Here is a 26372-nt window from a genome sequence, read left to right as displayed (position 1 = left end):
CCGTAGCATCACTGGAGATTATTGTCAGCTGTTTAACATTTCTGTTGTATAAAACGATGATATATTTCACATTTAGCTACTTTGTGAAGTGTACCATTTACGCCATTTTGACCAAAGCACTTTTCTTTTTTAAATCCTGTCATTTTCCACGGCACGGGTTCTCACGGCTCATTCATGTGCTTGTTATTAGCGTTACATGCTGCATCTGTGACTCCACAGTCACTATTCTGTCCATCAGCCGTGACCCCTCACTGTACCTGACCGTCATCTGTCTAAAATTCACCTCAGCGCAGCAGTACAGTAACCTGATGAATGAATCTGATATGTGGACATGATCAGAAATATGATCAGAAATATGATTTCTTTAGAGATCACAGACTTTTACTGATTCGTTTGGCTCTTTCAGCCCATTAAGATCCTGCCGTTTGCCTTGAGCTCATGGAATCATTACATTGTTGGTATTTAAGGCTCACTCATCTGTCAGGACGGTGTGTGTCTGTGTGGTGCGTTTAGGGTCAGTGTGAGTGACCTGCTAGCGGCCCTGAATTGGCTCTGATATTGTGTGCTGAAACACCTGCATCTTTTCTCTTCTCACATCTTTTTCCAGTGCATCTAATGCATGCCGTCATTTTTTTATCACAAAGGAAAACTTGAAGTGTCATCAGCACTGACTGGATTACAGCACAGATACTGTAGGTCTTGAAACATCTTTGTGCCAAAATAAGCTGAATGAAGGACTGAGTTTGAGATGCTGTTGTGTTCATGTGTGTGACGCTGACACAGCAGTGAGTGTGTTTTGGCCGTTGGTGGTGGAACATCTTTTGTGACTCAGATAAGGACGGTTGCAGTGAGTTCATTCAACCGAAGACAGATTTTACCCAAAACAGCCTCTGCGCTTGTCTGAGCTCCAGCCTTCAGGCAAATATATGCAAATGACTTCTGGAGAACGTGAGAGGGGGGTATGGGGGGTATGGGGGGTATGGGGGGTAAGTGTGTGTACTTGTTTTTGCTACACTGTGGGGACCAAATGTCCCCACAAGGATAGTAAACCCTGAAATTTTTGGGAAAAAAAAAAAAAAGATTAAAAATAGTAAATGATATTTAACTGCAAGCAGGTTTTCTGTGAGGGCTAGGTTTAGGGTTAGGGTTGGGTGAGGGGATAGACAATATCGTTTGGTCAGTATAAAAACTATAGAAGTCCATGGAAAGTCCCCACAATTCACAAAAACAAATGTGCGTGTGCGTGTGTGCTGGTATTCCCTACATTATGAGGAGCAAATGTCCCCACAAGTCTAGTAATGCCAGTAAATTGTGTCCTTGTGGGGATTTTTTTTTTTTTTTTTTTTTCTCCTCATGAGGAAACAAGTTTATAAATCACAAAGAATGAAGTGTTTGAGAATGTAAAAATGCCTGTAGTTTTGTGTGAGGGATAGGGTTAGGTGTAGGGGATAGAAAATACAGTTTGGACAGTAGAAAAAACATGACACCTGTGGAATGAACTCATAAACATAAACCCACAGTGTGTGTGTGTGTGTGTGTGTGTGTCTGTTGATGTGTGTTTCAATGCTTGTGGTGTTAGTGATTCTGACACATTTCCTGGTGAGAATTGACTCTTGTTCCTTTGCAAATCTGGTTAATGATGAATCATGTTGTACTTGAGGCTCGTTTTAAATTTTACTATGCAAATATTTTTCTCAAGTGTCCGTTGAGCCGCTCCAGTTCTCTTTAGGTTATGTAAGTGAATGGATTCGCTTCCTGAAAACACAGATCAGTGTTTGCTGTTCATTAAGCACTGATTTATTCCTGCTTCCTTCGTTCTGATCGTTCAGGTAATTGTGAAGAGCTGGATCAGGTGTGGTTTGGACGCGCCTGTAATCCTCGTACTCTGTGTTGTCAGTTCATCCTTTACTTTCTCCTGTTCAAACACATTTCCTGTGAAGGGCCCACTGAGGATCTAGTGATTGGACTCATTGAATGGATAAGTACATAAACGTGTCATGTTTGGATCTCAACAGTCCGTTTGCATTCACATTCATCATATGTGATGGCAAATAAATCCTTCATTCCTTTAAAGGTTATTATTTAACTCATAACTGATTATGGACCCTCTGCTGTACAAACATATCTTTGAAATTACTCCAGTGAGAAAGGAAGAAATCCTTGATTTGGGCATCTCATTGCTAAAATAATCACAGACTCTCACGAGTGTCCTTGTGAAAGCGAGCGTGTAATCGCGAGTCTCTCTCTGTCCGCGTGTGAGTTCGGAGAGCGGATCACCTCAGGTTCGCTCCGGACACGTCTGGTTCATGAGAGACGAAGACAAATTTATATAAAAGTGAAGCAGCTGAACTGCAGGAGCTGCGGTGTGTGTTTGATTCTCTGAAGCTCGTCGGCTCCGTTCAGAGCTGTAGTGTAATTATGTGAAAAACTCCAGATCATACGGCCACACACACGCTTCTGTGTCTTCACACTTGTAGTTTTACTCTGCAGTGTCGTTTGTACTCCGGTACACAACCATTTCAGTCTATTCATTCTAAATATTACAGTTTGACACACAAATGGACATATGAGACCGTTTCTATGAAGTGATGAAAAATAATACAGTCAACCAATCCAACAATCAGTACCGGTCTAAAGTCTTAGTTTACTACTTTATAAAAACGCTGGTTATTATCGAGAGTATTTGACTATAGTGAAGGTGTTTTCCTGCTCTGTAGGTCATTTACTGTGACTATAAATATTATTGTGTATAGTGTAAGGCCCGGTATTGTGTTATGATTGTTAACGTTTGCTCTCTGTCTGTGTCTCTCCAGAGAATCCGTCGGACGCTGATCTTTGGTTGCTGAACAGCTGCACAGTCAAAAACCCTGCAGAAGATCATTTCAGGAACTCCATCAAGTAGGTTTCTGAGACACTCACTGCGTGCAAATGCAAATATATTTATGGCCTGGAAAAAAAACACATGAATTGCAGACTTAATGTTGTTCAGTCGGAAATTTGTGTGTTAATAAGTTCCCTATACGTTCATTATTGCAGGCGATCCGTAACTCTTGAATGGACTGTAAGTCAGTCTGCAGGCAGAAACTTAAAAACCACAAAACAGAACTGTTTCCAGATCAGCTTTATATATTTGAGTACAGCAGTGAAGAGCATCATAATGAGGGAGTTTGTTTGTGTTCTTCATTGATTAGTGTCATTGATTAGTTTCGCCCTTTATGTGATTAAGCAACAAATGCAGCACGCTGTACACCAAAAACAAATCTAACCAGACCAGAAGTTTAGTGTAATTATAAGTTAACTGTTTTACTATTGGAACTGTGTGTGTGTGTACTGATATCCCCTACATTATGAGGAACACAAGTATAGTTATACCAGTACATTTTGACCTTTTTTTTTTTTTTTATATATATGTATAAATAACACAGAATGAAGTGTTTTGAGAATCTATAAATGCCTGTAGGGCAGGTTTAGGTGTAGGGTTAGGGTACGGTGATATAAAATACAGTTACAGTAGAAAAACGTTACGCCAATGGAATGAACCCGGAATGATAGGAATACTGGGGTGTGTGTGTGTGTTTTCCTCATTGTTAGCTCAGCAACATAATGCCAAACCTTATTAAAATCCGTTGTGAGTCGAGGGTCCCACACACAGGTAAGTGTTTTATGTGCTGTGTGGAGTTGCTGCCTGTGTAAGATGCTCCAGGTCAGTCCCTTATGAGGTTCCATCTCATGTAGACAGCGTTTGTGTGTGTTTGTGTTCTTCATCAGATCGGTTCACTGTAGTTTCAGTAGAGGCTCATGTTCTGTTGACATTCAGCAGCACTTCCTCTCAGTGTGACCTTTGACCCTTTGTTAATTTAAGAGGAGCGCTCAGGTTAAAGCGGAGTGATCTGTGCATCTTGATGAATGTCATTCCTCTTGCGGACGTTCGGCAGGTTGAGGTCGACTCGGGGCACGCGCTGGGCTGAGAGCAGGGCATTGTGGGATTAAGGTGTGGGTTTCTGTCTCACTGTTGAATTGCTGCCGTCGCCCTCTCGCCAGTACCGTAGTCATGGCTGTCAGAGCGAGTGATGGATCGGAGAGGAGAGAGATGTGTTTCTCACTCTGACGTTCAGCGCTTCTGTAACAGCAGTGTCCAGATGGCCTCCTCTAGGAACAGAGACGCAGCTGAAAACCCTTCAGATTAAAAAAAAAAAAAAGAAACATTAAATAATAATAATAATCAGGAAGTGCCTATCAAATCCTCAAATGTAACATTTTCTCATTTGAAAGGTTCGTTTTTAGGGAATGCACCCCAATCGTTAATTCTGCGTAATTTCTGCTATTGTCTTTGTCGTCACTTGAGAAATACAAATTAACTTAAAAACCGAAAGCTCAAAGTCGCCTTAATTGTAATGAATATGCAAATATTGTTGAAATTAGTCAGGGAAGAATGAGGCCTTTTCAAAACCACACGGTTCTGCAGGAAAAATGGAGAGAGGATTTCCATAAGAGAGGGAGATTTGAGAGCCATTGCTGTGATGCAAATGCAATTACAGCTGCATTGAGTCTGACTGCGGCGCTGGGCCTCCTGCTCTGAGCGCGGCGCTCGCTGGGGTCCTGCGTGCCATTTACATATTGAATTAGTGCAACGCCTTGCCAATACGCCACAGACACATTCTCTCACACACAGACACGGGTTCATATCAGCGTCTGTGGGCTCGGAGGCAAGCACAAGCGTTACCGCTGAGTAAACGCAAATCGTTTACAAAGACCGAACACAAACGGCAGCTAGTGCTGTGAAAGGAGCAGCCACGCCAATCATCGCACACAAAAGAACAGACGTGCACATTGTGAACGCGCGTCGCATTGAAACGGCCTTAAATGATGAGTTTTCTGTGTGTATTTAACATTTCTGTCTGTCTGTCTCTCTCGCGCTGTTAATGAATTAAACGCACCGTAAACTCTCATCCGCTTTGTTTGCCAGGATGAGCTTCACTAGTATTAGTTCTTATTATTAGTGTGATTCGTTGAATCCTCCAGCACGAGCTATTGAAGTTGACTGTGTGTCGTCCTGCAGCATTTGAGTGATTCCTCAGATCGTGTCTGTTATTGAGGAGAGTGATCAGACGTGATCAGACGCAGCGCTCCGGACAAAAAAAGGAGCCATTGGCTCCTTTAAGAAACAAAACTTAGGTGCCGAATAATTTTTTACATGCCTCAAAATAAATGCATTTTATTTATTTATTTATTTTTTAACACGTTGACGTTTCAGTCATAGGTTGTTTGTCTCATTTGTCAGTATTTTAATCCATCTTGTAGATGTCCTGGGAACTAAGGTTCACTTAAAGTGGGAACTAAGCGTCTTTTCCAACTTAAAAACTACATATTGTCACAAATAATTGTTTACACAGAATCTGTGCCAATATCATGGACCATAAGCATCACTTGGCCACTGAGTGTAGTTTGGGCTCCTCCTCAATTCATCCTATAAATGTTGTCATATGACTTTCACACATCCAGTCTGTTTTTTTCATTAGTAACATGCAGTAGGAGGCGTTGAATTTTATCTTTAGCTTCTTGCATTCTTTCTAATCATGTAGATGACATGTTAAGTAGAAATAATAATATAGTAGTGAAGAGAAAGATATAACGGGTTCACTCGCTGCTTGAACTGAGGCGCTAAAGCGATCGCTCCTGCTGCATTAAAGAGTGTAAAAAAAAAAAAATGTATATATTTTTTGAATTTTGTTATGAATTTGGCAGAATTTTAAAGCTGATACTTTGATTATTTTATTAAAATGTAACAAAGCTTATTTTGATTACTGGACAACAAGTGTGCTACAAATAATATGAAGTCCAGGCATTAACAGAACACAGCATGTGGACTAAGATTTTGATAAGATGCCATATTAGTAATGATTATAAACGAGAATTGTTAATGATATTGCTGACATCCACACAGCTGACAGCTTTACCTGTTGTAGTTTGTTCAAGCTGTGCACAAAATGGACACTTCGCCTGTCTCCTTGATTTTCGATTTCTCTCATGCTGCACAACAAGAGATTGTTTGAAAGTTTTTTTTTTTTTTTTTTTTTTTCTCTGCATCAGTTTTAGCCATTTTATCACCAGATAGCAGCACATGGACACTGATGGAGGTCTTCATTGTGTTGAATCTCCTTTTAGACATAAAGCTATTAATGGGAAAAAGATACAGCTACCCTTTTTAATCAAGACATGGCCAAGTTGTGTCTACAAAGTATGGAATAGGCCACACTAGACTGACATTTACTGAAGGGTGAAGAAACACCAGCTTGTCAAGATGTAGCATCAACTTATCTGTAAAACGTGTGATTTTGGTCTGCGCAGTGTTTAATGTTATGAGACAATGATTTTTGTCAGGACAAACCTTTACAGGGGCGGTCTACGTTTTTTTTTTTTTTTTGTTTTTTTTTTATTTTTTTTGAAGGCTTGATTGTTTATAGTGTACACTGTAACTTGTTCATACTTCATTATTAAAAAATGTCATTATTTTTCACATATTTTACCTTTATTCTACAACTGCATAAAAACCCACAGCACTGTAGTGTTGACATGTTTTCATAGACATTTGTGATAGATTTAATTTCTGCGAGAGTTGTTTTGCGAGCTGAGGAATATTGATCATGAACAGTAAGAGCAGAAGTTGTTTTGTTCAGAGTCACGTGACTGCGGCTCTCGCTCTCGTGCTCGTCACACGTTCACCGCGGCTCCCGACACGACACGACCGACGCAAACCAGAGGAAGAAAGAGGTTAAAGATGAAGACAGCCGGTGAGGTGAAAGAGGAGCGTGCGGCACAAAGGAGGGTTTGTTCGGCCTCACGGCACCTTAATGCCTCGTTAGATTCATAAGCCTGATCGGCAAACGGCAGAGCAGAAAGAGTCCGTCTGCATGTGCCTGATGATCTCTCAGCCACAGTTTAAGACGAACCACATTTTCCTTTTCAGTTATGACTCTAAAACACATTAAGATGTGACTCATTTATACGTTTTTCAAAAGCAAGATCATACGAGATGTCAATGAAAAGCATTTATTGTATGTTCGATCGCTCACGGAGCTGTCGTGTCAAGATCACACGACCGTCTGACCGTTACTGGATGCTTTCAGTGTGTGAATGAATCTTAAGTTTATATAATGGCAAAAGTAACCAAACCTCATTGTTTATGTAATGCTGCATCCATGCCATTAGGTGTCGGTATAAAGTCTCTCATCACTGTTATATCAGCCAGTGAAACAAACAGGACTTTTTCTTTCAATGTGGGAGCTCCCTCGTATGTGCTGTTTGCCATGATGAGCATCATTGGTAATATTGCTGAGACGCACCAAACAAGCACACAAACAAATGAGCGAGTGACACGCTGAGTCACGAGTCTGTGCTTCTGATTCAATCTCTGAATGCAGCGGTGATCAAACACGGTGTGTGTGTGTGTGTACTTGTTTTTGCTACATTGTGGGGACCAAATGTCCCCACAAGGATAGTAAAACCTGAAATTTTTGACATTGTTAAAAAATGATTAAAAATAGTAAATGATGTTTATCTGAAAGTGTAACGATGCAAACATGTTTCCTGTGAGGGCTAGGTTTAGGGTTAGGGTTGGGTTAGGGGACAGACAATATCGTTTGGTCAGTATAAAATCTATAGAAGTCTATGGAAAGTCCCCACAATTCACAAAAACAAACGTGTGTGTGTGTGTGTGTGTGTGAGCAGCTGCGCAGTACTCAGTGATTGTTATACTCCATTTACTCCATCTGCATTCCTCCTTTGTGGATACCTGTGAGCACTGGATCACAGAGAGCATGATGGGTAAAAGACACACACACACACACTCTAGAGGTTTATGGGCATAATTGACCTCATAAGATCCTCTAACCCTCACAGAAATCCACTGGTTCAGTGTGAATGAGCTGATGCTGTGAGACGTTCACATAATGACACGAGGAGCACACGGGAGCGTCGAGTGGCTCATTTGATTCAGTTTTAATCCTAGTTTCTCTTCACACTGTCACTCCAGTGAGGCGGCAGCATTAGATGAGCACTTACTGTCAGTTTATCGCTGCTGTAATGGCAGTTGTGGAGGCGTTGAGAGCGTGCTGTACGGCCGACACATTTCTGCAAGCCTTCGCTTTTGGTGTTTGTACCTGTGTCTGATGTGTGATTAATAGTTTTGGCTGCTCTACATGTGTGACAGTGAGAAATAAGCGTGTAAATGAGTGAGTTTGTGTTGTAATGAGATTTGAACATAGCAAAAACATGCTGTTTATCACCTGTACATCACAGAAAGGAAAGTGTTTTCAGCTCTGAGACGGCAGACGCATCTGCTGCGGAGACACGACGAGACAGAAATCGGGCATTAACAAGGAGTGGTGTAGTTTTAGGTGCGATCAGGCCCTGTCAGCAACTTCCTTCAGCTTCATGAGCGTGTTTGTGGAAGATACCTGATTTAATCTGATGCTCATAGAGGCTCGTCATGAATCTCACAGCTGTTCATGCAGGAGATTGTCAGGTTGTTTCCTTCTCTTCTGCTTTGTTTGTCATTTATGTGTCCACATGTGTCTGTTTCCAGAGGTCTGGCTCTGTTTCCCTACGCTTTCTCATCTTCCTGCTGTTGAATGCTCTTGCTAAATCCTGCTGAACTCCAGGCTTCATTTTCATCAGCTGCAGTCCATACAGTCGGCTGAGATTATTCAGCGTTTTATTTCTGTCCTCTAATTCAGGCGTCCAAGAGCGAAGAGTGCCGACATACTGCACATTTAGTCCCTTTATACAGTTATATAGTTAAACAGTTTCTTGATCCAGAAAAAGAAAGTTGGATGCCGTTACAAGTCAAACGCTGTCAGTCTCCAGCTGGGCTTGAAACGCATTTAATTTTAGAGAATGTGATAAATAGTGACACCTTGAAAGCTGCATGTTAGTTGAAATCTGAGATGATAATATTTCAGCTTGCCATACATACACCATTTTATTATTCAGTTCCCCTTTATTTATTTAGCGTTACAATACAGATTGTTTCAAAGCAGCTTTACAGTAGTGGTCGACCGATATTGGTTTATAATTATAATATATAATACTTTTTGTTTAGTTTTTTGTTTAGTTTTAGTTTAGTTTTTTTTTTTTAATTTGAAGTAATTTGAAAATTAATTATAGACAAATAAATCAATAAATGTGTAAAATAAACATACTTATACTTTAGATGACAAATTCCTGATCCTGTTACAGTATTTTTCACAAATAAAGAAATATGTAAAAATATATAGACAAAAAAGAAAGTAAACACTAACCAATAGGGCATGTAATCTGGTAAATTTGTGTGCAGTGGAAATCATATTTTTTACATAGTCATTTTACATACAGTATGACGTGAATATGACAGTGGACAAATGCATAAAGAGTAGCTTAATTCGAAATCACAGCGAGTTTAAAGTTTGTCGATCGCACATCTCCAGTGAAGCTGAACTCGTTCCTTTCTGCGTCTCATTATGTGACGACATGAACTTCATCTCCAGAGCTGCTGTGAGAGTCATTTCATGTCAATTTTACTGTTTCAGTTGAGAAAATTAGCTTCGTATCATACTGTATACAAACAGAAACTTCACGCCAACCTGCAACAATAGATGAGAAAAGTGCATTTTTGTACAAGATCTGCAGCAGATTCAGAACGATGATCAAAACATAGATGGAATAGTTTCCTTTCATCAACACATCCACGATTGCACAGTCCTAAACCACTTCCTGGATCAACATGTCTTTTCAATGTTAGGCTTTTTTTTTTTTTTTTTTTTTTTTTATATGCTGCTTGATGATTGTTATTTTACATATGCCTTTGCTTACATACATGATCCTTTTTTTCTGCTGCTTCACTGTATTTTGATCCAGGTGTTCAGTACTCTTTCAGAAGATGCATAATAGTGACTCGTATGCCATATACCAGTAAAAACACAGAAAGCTGGAAAAGTCCATCAGTGGTAGTGAAAGAGTTAATGATATTTTCCTGTACTGTATGTACAGGCTGAAAAGCAATGGCGCTAGTACTGAGCCTTGTGCTTCTTCATGCTGCATTCCACTAGTCTCAACATAATTTTCTAGTCTGTTCTGTAGAATGTTGTGCTCGATAGTGTCAAATACACAGCTAAGGTCCAATAGTACGAATAGAAAGATCATTTGAGCAGGTCAGTTATAACTCTGATGACTAAAATGAGATAATTGCAGTTCTGCAGCCTGTCAGTTCTTCTGCAAACGGATGTCAGGGCTAGGGAGGAGAACGGGTGTGGCTCTGACAGGAGCCGAGGGCCGCATTTGATCTCTTTTGATCGTCACCCTCCGATCGTTGAGCGGTAAATGACTCGGCCCCTAATTATGTCTGTGTGCCGTCCCTCCTCCTCTCCGCTCAACCTGCTGTTTTCCTCTCGTCTCTTCTGTGGAGCAGATCGATTGTAGTCGTGGCCTGTAAGTTCACCCGCCTCTGGAATTCAACAGCTGTTACCGAGTTGAGCCCTGAAAGCAAACGATTTTTCCCCGTTCTTTAACCAGCACGTGCGTTGCAGATCGGGAGACGAGCTTTCCAGTCTGTAGCGAGTGGAGGGTTCGTCAGTCTGCTCTCGTTAAAGGGTCTCTGGTATTTGCCGTGTGTACGACTGAACGAGGATCTCCTAGTGATGTTTGCTACGGTGTTCTGACTGTTTGTTAGCGCGTCTCTGTGTGATCTTCTGGTCTGTAGATGTGACTCTGGTTCGTCCCTCATTCTTCCCACTGTCTGTGGGTTTTCCTGGTCTTGACCCAGCAGGTGAAAATGGTGCATCTGATCACTAGTATAGTAGCAGCACACTCTCATCAACATCACATGTCTGGAGGACGACACGCACTTCAGTATGAGAACTAGTACTAGTGGTGACTGATGTAACACTGCTAATAACCGTGGCTCTCAGGGATGCTTATAGGTGCATATTGGGGCCTGTCTTTCCAAACCCAGTGTTGTCTAATGAAGCTACATATGAAGCGTGCAGCCTCAGTCTGAGGATTGACACGATGCTGAAGTAGCAGGATGTGTAGGAGAGCGATCAGACGGCAGGGATGGCCAGGACTCGCTGTGAATGACATGCTGAGCACAGCTGACTGATTTGACAGGCGCCGGACAGCTCAGGTGTGCGTCGAGACGTCTGATATATGATGCAAACTGTCCGTGGAGAAGACCTGCTGTGGGTCTGTACTCAGAAACAGAGGAAGCGAGAAGGAAAAGTGAGTGCTCATTGCTTGTCAATCACCAGAGCACCACCACAACAACTTGATCTTCCTGCTTTGCTCGTCTCACTCGGACGCAGGCCGTCTCCAGCTTCTTTCAGCTATCAGGTGTGTTTCCCTGGAGGGCTTTCAGGGCTGTTGTTTAGGGATGTGAGGTGCTGTCTGAGAGGATCTGCAGTGCAGGTGTGTGTTTTGATTGTGCAGTAGGTGTCAAGCCTTTAGCTTGAGTGAGCCGAGCCAGCAGATCGTCTTCTGTGAGTCTCAGCACTGTGGAGATTTTCCACAGAGTCTTCACTGAGGATCTGCTGACCCTGATCAGTCAGTGTAGACACTGTAGCACTTTTTGTATCAAAAATGATCAGTATTAGGTCTCACACACACACACAGTCACTCCCTCCATAATTCAGACAGCATTGTAGCAGTCATCCACATGACTTGTAGTGTTACGAGTGTTTTTCAAATGAAGTTGTTATTCACCGATGATCAAATCGTTCGTTCAGCTGGATACATTGGATAAAATTGCACTGCAAGTCAGTCATTGCATTCAGTCTCAGGACGTGACAGAACCAGTTCTGATTGATTTCCAACATTCTCATGGGACACAGACCAGCCTGACCTAGTTTCCGTGCTCTGGTGAACGGTGAACACTAATGGAAATGAACTCCATGTACAGTCTCTGTGATTTGTAAGCTAATGGTGTCACCATACGTGGTGTTACCTCTGACATTGTTCAACCTGGAGACCGTTTTTTTTTTTCTCTCTCCAGAGTGTCCCTTATTCACGTGAGCAACACAGCTGCCATCTTGTTTAATTTTGCACAGCTTAAGCATTGTTTTATTCAACTGTTGCGCCACTTTGGTCTTCTGTACAGCTCTTTGTCTTCATGAAAACAGTGTGACACAAGGAGAGCAGCAGTTTGCCTGTGTTAGTTTTCCATTTAGAAGTGATTTCGTATGAGTTATGTTTTGCAGACTGGCGTTGAGCCATGAGTGTGCATGCCCTGTTTTTCTTTCCTGAGACCGTCTGTCAGTCAGTCAGTCCCTCCAGACACTGTTATTGGTTTGTGAAGTCATTCTCCTTCATCTCCCGTGACACATCTGACGTCACATGCCAGTTTTATCCTCTTGTACCTCTTGTTCTCTGACCAGGTCATTGGTAAGGATGTGTACTTTTTTTCTGGGCCAAACCTTAATCATCTGTAATTTTTATTTGGCTCGCTAGGCTTGACTCTGTGTAAACAGTGCATTTATTTCCAGCCTCCAAACCGAATGTGACTGAAATCCTTGGCCTGGTTTTGGAATGATCTGGACTTGCCATTAAATGTGGTTGGTTCGCTTCGCTCGCTATTCAGGTTACCTTGAGAAACTGATTCGCACACAGTCGTGATGCAAATGCGTCCAAAACAAGTAATGGTGAATTGCTTTTTTTAAAAAAATGAAAATAAAATCTCTAATTGCATCTTTTCACAAATGTATCATTTTCACATGTGTTGTCGAACGGCCAAACTCCGTTTAACGAGTCGTTTCTCTGTGAGGTTGAGGGATCGGAGCTGGGATGGTTAGCTTGGCTCTGTTCGTCCCTGTTGCTAGATGCTAGTTCAGGATTATGGATCTGTGCATGTTCTTGTGATGTCAGCATCCAATCAGATTGTGTGTTTCCTGCACCTTTTGCACAACATGTCATTAAGACGAGTGGGAATGTGCCGACAGATTCTGCAGGTCCTGTGGCTTGCGACAGTGCCTTGCTTATTTGGACGTGTAAACCTTTTATTTGACATGTTAAATGTTGTTTAGTTCTAAACACTGTCCTATAAACTGGGCCAAGTGGCTGTGTGAAAGATTTTGATAAACCTTTTAGACCAGAAATCTAAGATTTTTTTTTTTGTTTAATACTCTTTGGACCTCATTCAATCAGAAATGAGCAAGGCTGATTTAAAACTGATCTCTGGTTTTGGACGTGCAGTATGTCAAGAGTTTGGCTCTGTTTAGCATGTTTTTAAGGCCTGTCAAATAGAGCCTAATGGCCATTTATATTGTTTTCACACTTCTGCCACCTTTCTGAGTCACTAGTGTTCTCAGTTCTCCAGATTTTGAAACTCTAAAAAACATTTTTGGTAAACAGAAAGATAAACACAATCCCACGGGCCGTAGGATTATCTGTTGAACAGCGCTGGCGTTTCATCTGAGGTTTTCGTGTCTTTGAGTGCCTTATTCCTTTGGAGACTGAACAACTGACTATTATTGGCTTCTCAAGGTCGCTCTTTCATTCGCCTACTGTTCCACAGGCACGGCGTCGAGGAGATCGGCGAGTGCCACCGAGGATAAAAGACGGATAAATCACTCATTCTTCTCTTGTATTGGCTTGTCTGGCTGGATGCTCTTTCTCTAATGCTTCACCCCAGCATCAGAGGCTCCGGGTCCAGCAAAGCGAGATGGGCGAAGGGCCCGTGACAGTCCACACAGCTCCTGTGATCATGGGAGAGCATGTGATGAAGTTCTTCTCTTAGGGTGGTTCTTTGTCAACCACTGCCTGGCCATAATCAAGACAACAATGCATCTAACAGTTGTGTCTCTCCCAGGAGCTGTATTGGATTTATTCCCAGGCTGTTTGTAGGTGAATCTACTAGGCAAACAGTGTCTGTTGTGCACATGACTTGGTCACCTGTGACTCAGGGACGTCATCTCAACCGTTTAGCTGAACTGTCACCGTTGAACACATTCAGCTCACAATAATTTCAACGGTAGGAAAGTTCAACAAATAAAACACTCCCTCGTTTCTTTTTCTCCAGGAGCCGTCAATTGTCTTTCCACCAGGAGACACAAAGCAGAGTCTCAGTACAGGAAGCAGTCTAGGCTGTGAGAGCGAGGATGGGTTGGCGTGTGTGTGTTTGGACTCGTACGGGAGGCGTAGGAGCGTCCTATGAAGCGAGTGGCACACGGGTGGAGGAAGGAGGCCTGTCCGTCTAACGCAGATGTTTGTGCTGAGTTTTTTTTGTTTTTTTTTTTTTTTTGCTGGTGTTCCCTCTCTCAGCATGGATTGATGATCTGACAAATGGCATTGAGGGTTAATCGTGGTTTACCTGCAGATGTGTCAGAGCTGCCGGCTAGATGCCTTTTTGTTTGCTTCAGGCTGCTGTTTCTTTTCGTCTCTCTTTTTTCCCTTTGTGCGTGCTGAGTCTCGGTTCTCCTCGCAGCCGTCACGCTGCCGTTTAGATCCAGTTGGCGTGCTCTCGTTCCCCGCGGGCCTAATCTTGACTGTTTACTTTCGGGGTGGGATTGGGACTCCCTTTGTAACTGGAGTCTCTCTGAAAGCCGGGCTCGGTCAGACTCGAGCATCTCGGGCCAGGGTCGGGCTGGAGTTAGGGCGTTCTACGGGAGGAAAACGCTTAACGAGAGACTTTGTGCATTGTGTTCATATTCTGCTGTTCTGTGACCACAGATTTGCAGGTCTCGTCTTTTTCTCCTGCAGATGAATCGCAGGACCCTGTACGTTATTTAAATTAGTTTTAATCGTTTAACCAGCACAGCGCCTTGTCTCCGTTGGCAACACGCACCATTTGTGTGGATTGTAAGTGACGTCGCAGGTAGCAGAGAGTGCAAGTGGCGATTGCGAGTGATGTTGTAGTTTAGTTTCTATTTTCTTGTCTTCACCACCTGGCTACAGTTGTAAAATGTTGAGATATTCAATTTAAAACAAAAAAATAAATAAAATAAAATAAAAAATAAAAAAGACTGTAAGTGACGTCACTTGTGGAAGTGCAGGCGTCTGAGAGTGCAGGTCTGAAAATGCAAGTTCACGTCTGCAATCAGACACTATAAGAAATGTATTTATCATACAGTGATGTAACTATTGTATTCACTTATGGTACCGGGAGTGTTTTTTGAAGTGTATAAACTCACGCTAGGCTAGACGAGGCTAGTCAGTGATGATGTTCTTTGATAATGTAAATGTTCTTTGTTCGTAGTTTCTGTAACTGCTTTTTGCATAACTACGGAAATCTAAGCATTAGTAACGTACAACGTTTCTATTAAATTATCACATTAAACACAAATTAAGTCATATTGAAAACATTAGGCTGCTTTTAGCCTTATGCTGGTGTTGGTTCATTTGCCTGCAATAAAACCAAGTAAATAATGAAATAAATTAGCACAATAATATTGTGTATCGGCGATCTTGCAGGCTGACGATATGAAAATTGAGCATATCGCCCAACACTAGTCTACATTATAAGAAAGATTTAAAGAAGCAAAAGATAAAATTCAACGCCTATTGCATTTTAGTAATGAAGAAAAACAGACTGGATGTGTTGAAGTCATATGACAACATTTGTAGGATGAATTGAGGAGGAGCCCAAACTACACTCAGTGGCCAAGTGATGCTTATGGTCCATGATATTGGCACAGATTCTGTGTAATAAACAAATATTTGTGACTGTATATAGTTTAAGTTGGAAAAGATTAGTTTAGTTCCCACTTTAAGTGAACCTTAGTTCCCAGGACATCAACATGGTTTACTGGATTAAAACGCTGATAAATTCAAGAAAACATGAGACGTAAACATGAGACGTAAACGCATGACAGTATGACTGAAATTAAAAAAAAAAAAAAAAATAAAAAATAAATAAAACATTTATTTTGTGGCACCTAAAAAAATAATTTGGCGCCTAAGTTTGTGGCTCCTTACTCAAATTTTTTTTTTTTTTTTTTTTTTTTTTTTTTGTCTGGAGCGCTGAAAGTGCCATTCACACGTTAGAACCATTGTATGTGGATGGGACTGGACCCACCCGCTTTTGAAGACCAATGATATTGGACTCACCCACTTTTACCTCTAATTCAGCAAATACGTGAGGAATGTCCTAGTAAGTTAAACTTCATTTAGCTACAGCCATGAATTCCACGCTGCTGCTTTCTCAAATCCATTCCACTTGGCTCATATAAATGAACTCCGTTCCGTTTTTTCAATAGTTACTCGCGCCTGCTGCGTGGCCACGACACAGCAAAGTAAACAAAGCATCTGAGCTAACCTAACCCTACCTGATACTTTATTTCAACTTTCGATTGTTTCCTTTTTCATCTTCATTGAAAACAAATGCCTTTCCGTTGTGATATGAGATGTTAAAAGGGAGTAGAACGGACGGGAAAAGGCGGACGGGAACTCGGGTTTCTCGCGTCAAAAACCATATGCTACGTGCATTATCACTGGAAGTGTCATTTAACCACTGTCTTTTGTAATGTTGCTACACTAGCGGGCAGAGGTAATGTAGCCCCTGCCAACAAGGCGGCCTGTTTGCACATTACAGGCAGCAGACTACAGTAAATGGCATATACTCCAGTAATTATTTTCTGGGGAAGGACCCACCCACGTTTATTTTGCTTCTGACGCCCATGCGTTCATATCAACTTTTGTGGCTCAGGTTGATGTGAAAGGCATTAATCAAGCTCCTGTTTGAGCAAGTGATATGATTTCTTTTTTTTGACCAAACATCTTTTGACCAAAGCCAAGCGTGATCATTGTAGTGCAGTCATAAGCTACTGTGAGCAATTTTATTTTAATTGAAATCCATGTCCTGTCAGATCACACGTCTGTGGGCTCCTTCACGTGTTAACGTCATGTTAATGAGCACTCGCTTGAGTTATTGTGTTTGTTCCGCTCGTACAATGTGAGAGGAAATGCAAACACTGCAGCCTTTATTTGGTTCCCCTGATTTATTGAACAGTATCCCATTAATAACGGCTGAAAGAAGCGAAAGAACGCTTCAATATAACATGAAATAATGTGATACCATTTTCTTTTGCTGAACAGCTGCTTCATATTAAAATGACATTTTAGCTCCTTTCATAATTGAATCATTAAAATAGGACTAAGTGCTGAAGCTGCAGTTTTCCTTTCAGTGTGCGTTTAACTAACTGCGGCTCTGTTAATGCGTCGCATGCGTCCTCGTTATTTGACTGCAGTTCATTTAAGGGCCTGTGAATGTCTTTAATTACAGGCGGCGCTCCCGCTGCACACGTGGTCGCCAGACTCCGGCCGAACGAGTGTGTGAAGTTTGAAACGCGTTCCGAATGCCGTGACCAAAACCCGCTCCTAATTGGACTGGCAATTGGAGCGCGTCCCCCTCCGCCGATCCCGGCCTGCCCCGTGCGAGTTAACGTGCGCCGTAATGAAGTGTAAATGCGTTTCATAGAAGGCGGTTTGATCTCCTCCGGTCCACTTACATTCATACATAGTGGAGCCATTAGAGGCAGAAATCTGCAGGGATTTATTTTCTCTCTCATTATGATGCTTTATAGGACGCAGTGAAACATTTACACACATGCAGCAGCTGCTCCACAGAAGATGGTCCGTCCTCCGCTGCGGTAGCTGAACTGGTTCAGATGTTTGAGTTGTTGAAGGACACGTTCATGGACTCGACCGTCTGGCCTCTAGCACGTCCTAAATCGGTGCAGATGCTTAATGTGAGCAATAATGTGCGAGCGGTTGGCTTACGTTGTGAGTTTAGCTCGAGACTGAAGGGTGTCGTATCGCTCTTTAATAAAGTCCTAGAGCCGCCGTGGTGATTGAGAGTCCTGCCGCAGTGTTAGAAGAGCCGGCGCTGTGGAATGTGAGCGTGTGTGTTAACTGGAGCATGATGTGAGCTCATGAAGTACAGTTTATGACCCTGTTGTTCTCAGATTGTGTTTATTATAAAAACTTGTTTTCAAAACTTAGAGGTTTTGGTCTTTTCTTTTTTTAAATAGACACGAGCTGTAATTGCATGCCATGAAATGAGCTGCCTCAGGGAGTCAACAGATATCCAGGACCTTAAATGACCTTAATGACTTGATTCAGTAAATCAGATTGATTGGCGTCATCCTTCACTAGTACATCTAGTGGTCATCAGGTAAACTACGGTAAGTGTTTGGTCTCTGGTGTAGTGCAGTGACCGGCTGTTAGTAGATCACCACTGGATCTCTGGACTGACCGATCCGAGGACAAATTGCACAGTGCAGACGTTTTGCAGTTGTTTTTCACTCATGCATTGCATATGAAGGAAATGCTTCACTGCTGCCGTGTTGTAGAAACAACAAAGGTGTGTTTTGCTTCCATATATCAGATTTCATTATCATCTTGAGTATCAAACCCAGCCGCTGGTGAAGGAGACATCGGTTTGACTGCCGTTATGTTAGTGACATTAGCAGCTCTGTGAATCAAGCGCACGGTCGGTCGGTGTCGGCGTCACAGTGAGCACTTCCTGCTGAAATGCGACTGTCCTGCACTGTGCTCGTACACAACAACGCTGACGTGTGACGCCGGCACTTCGCGCTCTGACAGAAACAGCTTTTCAGGGGTAAAGTTAGGACATAGACACTGCGGTTCACATTCCCTTTTCGTTTGTCACCGCAAGAGCTTATTTACAGCACATACGCACCATCACTTTCTTACTCGAGTCACGTTTAGACAGGAAGTGCCGTTGCCCAGATCTCACACACCTGCTGTTGTGTTGATGGTGGACTCTGAACGCACGGCAGCATTAGAGATCGGCGCTGTTCTTCTGACTCCGGTCCAGACGTGACAGTAGTTATCGCTCCGGCCGGCTGCGTGTCTGTTTACTTCCTGAGAGTCGTGTCTAGAAGGCAAAAGGCGTTATTCTCCAGTCACCGCTCCGTTTCTGATCTCATCCTCCTCCTGCCCCGTGGTGAAGCGTCCCTCTGCTTCAATCCTCTGAGGATCTTCAGCTTCACTCGGCGGTCCGCTTCATCCGGCCGATCGTCTCTCTCTTTAGCTCCGTCTTCTGCTCGCATGCTGCTCTGAGGCGAACGTCTGCAGCATTTTCATGTGATCCGCAGTTGAGTTGTGGGAATTGTTGGTATGATGGAGTTTCTCCCGTTCAGCCGGGTGTTTCTCACAGCTGGCGCCGTGCACAGGGACTCATTATGAGTCTGACGCTCTCGGGCTCTCGTTCGGGACGGGGCGCTCGTGAAGATCCGGCAGGATTGCTCAGAGGCGGGGAAGCCTCCGGATGCTTGGAGGAGGAAGAGGATGCGTGTAAAGAGGCTCAGGTGGCCCGTATCTGCATCTCATTTGTACCTCAGCGGGTGTTCAAAGGCCTTTACAAGGTCAGGTTAATGCCGTCTTTAAAAAAACAGGAGTGTTTTTGCGGAGAGAAGCGATGGGTGGGGAAAACCTCCTCCCTGACTCAATTAAAAACGAATGAAGGTGACGAGGGTATATTTCACCGAATCCAAACGAGGCCTTAATGTGAAGTAGCTCGAAGCGTTTAGGGAGAGACGCGGCCCGTGCGTGTCCGTGGACCGAATCGGAATTGGAAATGTTCTCCAGTTAATGAAGGGGAAGCAGGAATCAGACTTCTCTGGAGTCACTTAAGCCTGCCGGTGGATTCATCTCATTCCCATCTGTTTGTGAGCGTCCTGCGTGTTTCACGGCCTGCAGGGGGCGACGCATGTTAAACTCCCACACCAATAAACGCCACCACATGAGGCTTTGAGTTTGACTGTGAGGTCTTCTGCCTCGGACGCGAGTCTGTCCGTACTTGTGTTTTTTGAACGGGTTTCCAGTTCGTGGAAAATATGACATGGGTAATTTGGTCAAACATTTCCAGATTACGTGGCTACTTCCCAAATTAATGCATGCATGGGCATTAAATATGTATTTTTCTTCTCAATATTAACAAAGTGTCTGAAATAAAAATATAGAAATATATTAGAAATTTTGCAACTGAAAACTACTGCATGCGACTACGAGAAATATTTCGGAGCATCAGTGTGACTGACCCCATCAGCATATGTGTGTTTGCGCCGAGGGGAGATTCAAAGGTTTCGGTGTGTTTTTAAAACATTCAGTAATGTATCACAGACAGGTCTCACCAATCCTTTGAGTAGAGAGAGTGTAAATAAGAGATTGATTGTGCAGTGTAGAGAGCTTCATTCATTTTAATGGAATTTTGTGAGATCGCCATGAAGATGAGTGACCGCTTTAAAGGAGTTTGAATAAGATATTGATTGATTTAATACAACAGTTAAATAATCGAGAAGTTAGTATTAAGTGACTTGCCGCTGCACATCTCCATTCACACACAGCGCTGTTTCATTTATGAATGAACGTGTGTTTTGAAACGAATCTAGTGAGTCAATGAATCAATTTCCCATTCATAAAGAGTCACTTGATTTATTCCTGGATGAATCAGCCGTTTGAACGAGTCAAATGATTTAGTAATTAAATCAGCGACTTACCACCTACTGGCAGTTTTAGTTTCATTGTTAAATTTCTTTTCAGTTTAAATCATTTAATATCTCTGTATTCAAAACATTAACCCCAACATGAATTTGATTGCACTCATGCCCCTCTGAGCCTCATTAAACACATGAAAATTCATGAAATGCCACTTTTGTGTTCTTCTGTTCCACCTCCGTACAGATTAATTTTGTTAATACTGGTTTCATTTGATTGGTAACTTATTCTTATTCTACTTATTCTTATTCTGCTGTTTTAATTAGACATTTTAAAAAAAGCTTATAAAATATAATTTTTAAAAAATGACACAAAAGATGACATACTTTTAAAAAAAAAAAAAAAAAAAAAAAAAACTATTATAAAAATGCGATTACAAAGGTAAAAACAAAAATCACTTTAAGGAGTCAAATATCAACTCGTAATGGGAAGGCTCATTTTTGATCAGATTTTTTGATTGATTAGAAGGAGCTCCTAGAATTTGGCTAAATGCGTCAATACATCCTGAACGGATACAATACAAGAAAAGTAAGCATAGCGCCTTGCTTATTAATCCGATTTCCTTTCATCAGTTTCTTCTTGCATTAAATGCGTAGAGGTGAGAGGTGAGATGACTGAAGCGGCCGTGTGATGAGTGTAATGATGCTCCGTTCAGGACGATACAGGATCCTCCGCTCCACCTGCTCATCCTGTCCGGGTGTATGTGATAATGACCGTCTCGTTCGTCTCTTAATTTCCTCTGATGTGTTTAACCTCTCTGACACTGGAATTTATCGAAACAACAGCTCTCTTGTTTTTTCTTTTCCGCTTTGAGATCTTGGCAGCCCCTCCTTCACCAAATCTGCTGCTGGGGACGGTGGCCATTGAATTATCGGGCTAATATGTGCTCTCACTCGTGCCCGAGAGCAGAATTGACTTTGGCTGACCTCTGACCTCCATCTGCTCCTTTAGTAATTCGCAGCGTTACTGCCGTCCCGTCGAGAGCCGCGGCTTTCGGGAAAACCCGCGCGCTCGGGTGCGTCGGCGATACGAGACGATCTCTCTTCCGTATGATCGTGTGCAAATATTGCATTAAAACATTGTTTCTGAATTTTCCACCATAAAATGACTTTGCATTGTCGATGTGTCTCGTGTTGTATTAGAGAGGATGAGTGTAAATCCAGCTGGGATGTTCGTGGAATAATTGCTTTAGAGCCGCTGTCTGGTGATAGTCTGCTTTCACAACAGTAGCACTTGAATATTTAATGGAAGGAGTCATCAGAGACGGGTGAACGCAGGGACGTGCTGCAAATCAAAAGCGGAGGGAGTGTTTTCATCCTGCAGGAAAAATAAGCGTCACTCCTAACAAGTGTGCCTTCTTGAATCCGTCTTTATTAAAATCATCTCGTTGTTCCTCGCTCTCCCTCTCGCCTCTTTTCTTTCTGCTTTTTTAATGTAATGAACCTTGCCTTGAACCGTCTTTTTAATTGCCTGTCCCCACATTTGCTGGGAAAAATGCAGTTTTTCATTCCTTGAATTAATTTCAGGGAGAGCGACTGAATAGCAATTTAATTAGGCAGTCGGCATTGTGCGGCCTTTCTGGCGTTTTTTCCAGAAGAATGCTGTTTAGAATAAATAATGATGCTCAAAATGAGAGGCTTTTAAAGCGCTTCAATACAGGAGCTTGCGACGATAAGCCACGCCGCATTATGCCAAAATAGCAGCCGGGGAAATTAAGTTGGAAAATGGCTCTTATTTTTGCCATTAATGATCCTGTAGTTTCTCTCCGTGGGGCCCGTGTGTCCAGGCTGCTCTCGGCCCTTTTGTGTTTTCTGCTTTATTCATTTATTCTTCGTAAAACATTTTCTGCCTTATCTCCTTTACTTTTGTTTTCCTCAAAACATCACCTCTGTCGAGGCACAAGTTCCTGCAAACAGGCCTGTTTTTGCCTTTGTGCCACACAATACCAGGCTGATGAAGCGTTTTCCTGTTTTTTTCAGTCGAGACTCTCCTATTTTTTGCCAAGAAGCGAAGCCAGAAGATTGAAGGCCGATAGAGGTGTCTGTGTGTGTGTGTGTGTTTAGATTTCTTTCCCAGCAGGCATTGGCTGGATCCCCCAGTGCTGATTCTCATGTCTGAAGCGTCAACCTTCCCTCATCCAGATGAGCTCAGAGCCGGAGCGCGTGAACGCGACTCGTGTTTATTGATATCAGTGATTGTAGAGTTTTTATGATCCGAGCTGATTATTCTTCATAATATCTGAGATGACCAAGTGCCTTTAAGATCAGATCTGATCGCAGCATTTCTGTCTGGCGTGTGTGTAGCTGCGGGTATTTTGCGTAAACGTCGTAAGAGTTGTCAGCTCTTCATAATTTTGAGTGCAGTGTTTTCTGTTTTCTACCAGTATTGGTACTAGATCCTTATGAATGTGATTTGGACAGGCTGGTTTGTAGATCAGTCTTTTTGTGATGGTCTCTCCTGTACAGTCCAGATCATCAATCACAGCTGATGACACGCGCTCTGCGCTTTCTCCACAGACGCGCCCCTGCTGCCAGACGAGCCTGAATTCAGTCAGCCAAACGCAAACACAGAGTATGAGCTCTCTCTCTCTCTCTCTCTCTCTCTTTCTCTCTCTCTCTCTCTCTCTCTCTCTCTCTCTCTCTCTCTCTCTCTCTCTCTCTCTCTCTCTCTCTCTCTCTCTCTCTCTCTCTCTCTCTCTCTCTCTCTCTCTCTCTCTCTCTCTCTCTCTCTCTCTCTCTCTCTCTCTCTCTCTCTCTCTCTCTTTCTCTCTCTCTCTCTCTCTCTTTCTCTCTCTCTCTCTCTCTCTCTCTCTCTCTCTCTCTCTCTCTCTCTCTCTCTCTCTCTCTCTCTCTCTCTCTCTCTCTCTCTCTCTCTCTCTCTCTCTCTCTCTCTCTCTCTCTCTCTCTCTCTCTCTCTCTCTCTCTCTCTCTCTCTCTCTCTCTCTCTCTCTCTCTCTCTCTCTCTTCTCTCTCTCTCTCTCTCTCTCTCTCTCTCTCTCTCTCTCTCTCTCTCTCTCTCTCTCTCTCTCTCTCTCTCTCTCTCTCTCTCTCTCTCTCTCTCCCTCACTCACACACACACAGTGTCCGCTCCGGCAGCTCTGCTGTCACTGAAGCAGATGAGACGCGCTGTTGTGGAGCTCTGAACTGTAGTGATGTGTGATAAAGTGCAGCGATGCTGATGCAGGAGATTCTGTTTATAGTTTATTACAGCCGTTGTTTAAATGTTCATATTTAAACAATGAATCAGAGAAGAAGCGATGTAATTATAACATGATAAAGTTTATAGAAAAAGTGCCTTATGTGCAAGTATCTGCCTAAATATTTGTTTTACCTGAGTGTTGATTATATCATAAAGTAAATGGCAATTGAATTTGGACTCTGTTGTACATTTGATCCTTGTTGAATCTTAATATTGCAGTGTTGTACCAACTGACAGAGTTCTCTGCAGAGTTTACAGCATTAGTTGAGAGGCTGTTTTCATTTTTTTTTTTTTTAAATCTGATATGGACAAAAGTATCCTCTTAATTTCTGAGTTGAGGCGTTTCAATCACACCCGTCGCCACTGGTGTATAAAATCAAGCGCTAGCCATGCAGTCCGCATTTACAAACATTTGTGAAAAACATGAGTGGGTCTGAAAAGCTCAGTGAATTCAAGCGTGGACTGTGATAGGATGAAAGCTTTACAACAAGTGGTCTGCAGTGGAAGATCCAGAAAAGTCACAGAGAGGGTTTCCGAGTGCTGTAGAAGTCAATAGCGCTCACTGAATTCTCTGTGTTTTACACCGCTCCATCCCGAGCAAAGCTGTGTGCCGGATATAGCGAGTAAAGCATGCTGACTCTGGACTCTGGAAACCTGCTCTGTGGAGAGATGAATCGAGCTTCTCTGTTTGGCGGAGTCTGGATTCAGTCGTTTTGGTCAATACTATGCTTCCAACTTTGTGGGATCAGTTTGTGGAAAGCCCTTTTCTCTTCCAGCATGAAGGAGCCCCACTGCACAGAGCAAGCTCCATAAAGACACGGTTAGATGAGTTTGGTTTGGAAGAACACAGACGCCTGACCTCAGACCCGACAGACACCTTTGGGATGATCTGGAGCGGAGATTGACATCTGCTCGTCCAACATCACAAATACTCTACAGGATGAATGAGCAAATATTCCACAGAAACACTCCAAAATCTTGGAAGACCTTCCCAGAAGAGTGGAAAATCTTATAGCTGCAAAGGGGCACCATCTCCATATTAATATCTGTTTATTGTATCGTCCCTGTTGGTGTAATGGTCAGGTGTACCAGTACTACGTCCATATAGTGTATATCCAAAGGAGTCCATGTTGAATCAAATTGAAACCAGAATCAAAGAAAATCAAGAGCCTGTGAATCTGTGAAATCTGTCAATGCGCAGTCATACTGTATAATACATGAAGACTAAAGTTCAGTCAATTGATCATTAAGAGTCATTAGACACACATAACGACTGCAGTATTAAATGTCAAACTGCTGCTTTTCTGATGTCTGGAAAAGAACAGAAACGACACATAAACTTGCCATTTGTGTGTCGTCAGGTATGATGTGAATAAGCGTACTGCTTCGTATGTATTGTGGCACATGTAGTAACACATGCTGCTGTTTTCTAGGATTCTTGAGTTATTTGAAGCTATACTCAACTGGTGATGGGTAACGGATAGAATAAACCTGATAAAAATCGAAACCATGGCTAATAGTTTGATGAATTGTAAAAATGCGTGCAAACTATATTTTGGAACGGTAAACGATCATTTTACTGACGATTCATCACCTCCAAACTAAATGCATGCAGATCTCTCAAACAAATGTGCCTACAGTGCTCTCTGAATATTAAGATTTCCTTCCTCTGTTTGGACATTCAAACTTCTCCAGTTGCATTATGGAGCTTTAACTCTAGTAATTCAGTAAATGCGCATTCGTTGAGTAGTTTAAGTCGTCTTGATGGAGATTAATGTCCGTCAGGCACTTCTGTCACTCTTCAACGAAGAAGTTTGCCTTGGTAAATGTTTGAGGTGATTCACCATCTGAAATCCTCACTGAAGTTACTGTGAATCTGAATACGGGGCTCTGCTTTTCTGTGACATTGGCGGCTGTCAGCGGGTGACATTTGCTTTTATAAGGATTAAGGCTCTTGTAGATTTTGTAGGGGAATTAATGCAGTCATGTGTGACTACTGTGCAGTTGAGGTGATAAAATTTATACGACACACTTTTATTATACATATGTCAGCGTTAACCTCCACCAAACGTTGGTCCACGAAGAGCCTGTTAGCTCTTTTGTGAACTACATTTATATCACCTTTGTCCAGTAACGAGGTCATTTCTTCGAACGAACCTTTTACATGCATTTTAGTGGCAGTGTCGCGAATGTGGCTAAATTATGAGAAAGAGAGTCAAGGCACCTCAGTGTTGGTGGACAACTTTTTTGCCTATGACTGTGGATATGCTGCCAGTAGAAGCAGTCAGTCGTGTATGAACACAGCGTTTGACCTGAAGTCATATGGAAGAGCTCAGACATTTATGAATTTGCTCGGTGGAGTCGAGACAGTTGTATTAGCAGACGTCTTATTATGCATCGTTACTCTGATGGGGAAGGGTTTGCTGGTGTAAGAGCTGGGATCGCTGTGATGGGGGCGGCCTAAACCTCGCTCAGGACATCAGAGCATGCGGTTTGCTACAACATCATGAAGAATTAGATCCAACGTAGTCTGTTTTATTTCCGCTCCCGAGAGAACGTTGTTCAGCCCGGCGAACGTACAGAGTGAGCTTCTTTACGTGGCCCGCGTTTCACTGAGTGAAACGAGAAGCCTTTCTGAAATGTTGTTTGAATGGCACAAGAACTCTGATCAATTGTTTCAGATAAACCCT

At 42.5% G+C, this 26372-nt stretch overlaps 1 protein-coding gene across 1 annotated transcript in view; it reads left to right on the top strand.

Annotated features, from left to right (window-relative positions):
- Positions 1-26372, top strand: part of cdkal1 (CDK5 regulatory subunit associated protein 1-like 1) — a 239802-nt gene that overhangs the window by 46552 nt on the left and 166878 nt on the right. Inside the window, exon 4 of the mRNA XM_051131261.1 lies at positions 2814-2898. Within this exon, the coding sequence (XP_050987218.1) occupies positions 2814-2898 (85 nt within the window). The remainder of the gene's footprint in view (positions 1-2813; positions 2899-26372) is intronic.

Source organism: Labeo rohita, chromosome 16 (genome assembly GCF_022985175.1).
Source record: "Labeo rohita strain BAU-BD-2019 chromosome 16, IGBB_LRoh.1.0, whole genome shotgun sequence".
Lineage (NCBI taxonomy): Eukaryota > Metazoa > Chordata > Actinopteri > Cypriniformes > Cyprinidae > Labeo > Labeo rohita.
This window is presented reverse-complemented; position numbering and strand designations above follow the sequence as displayed.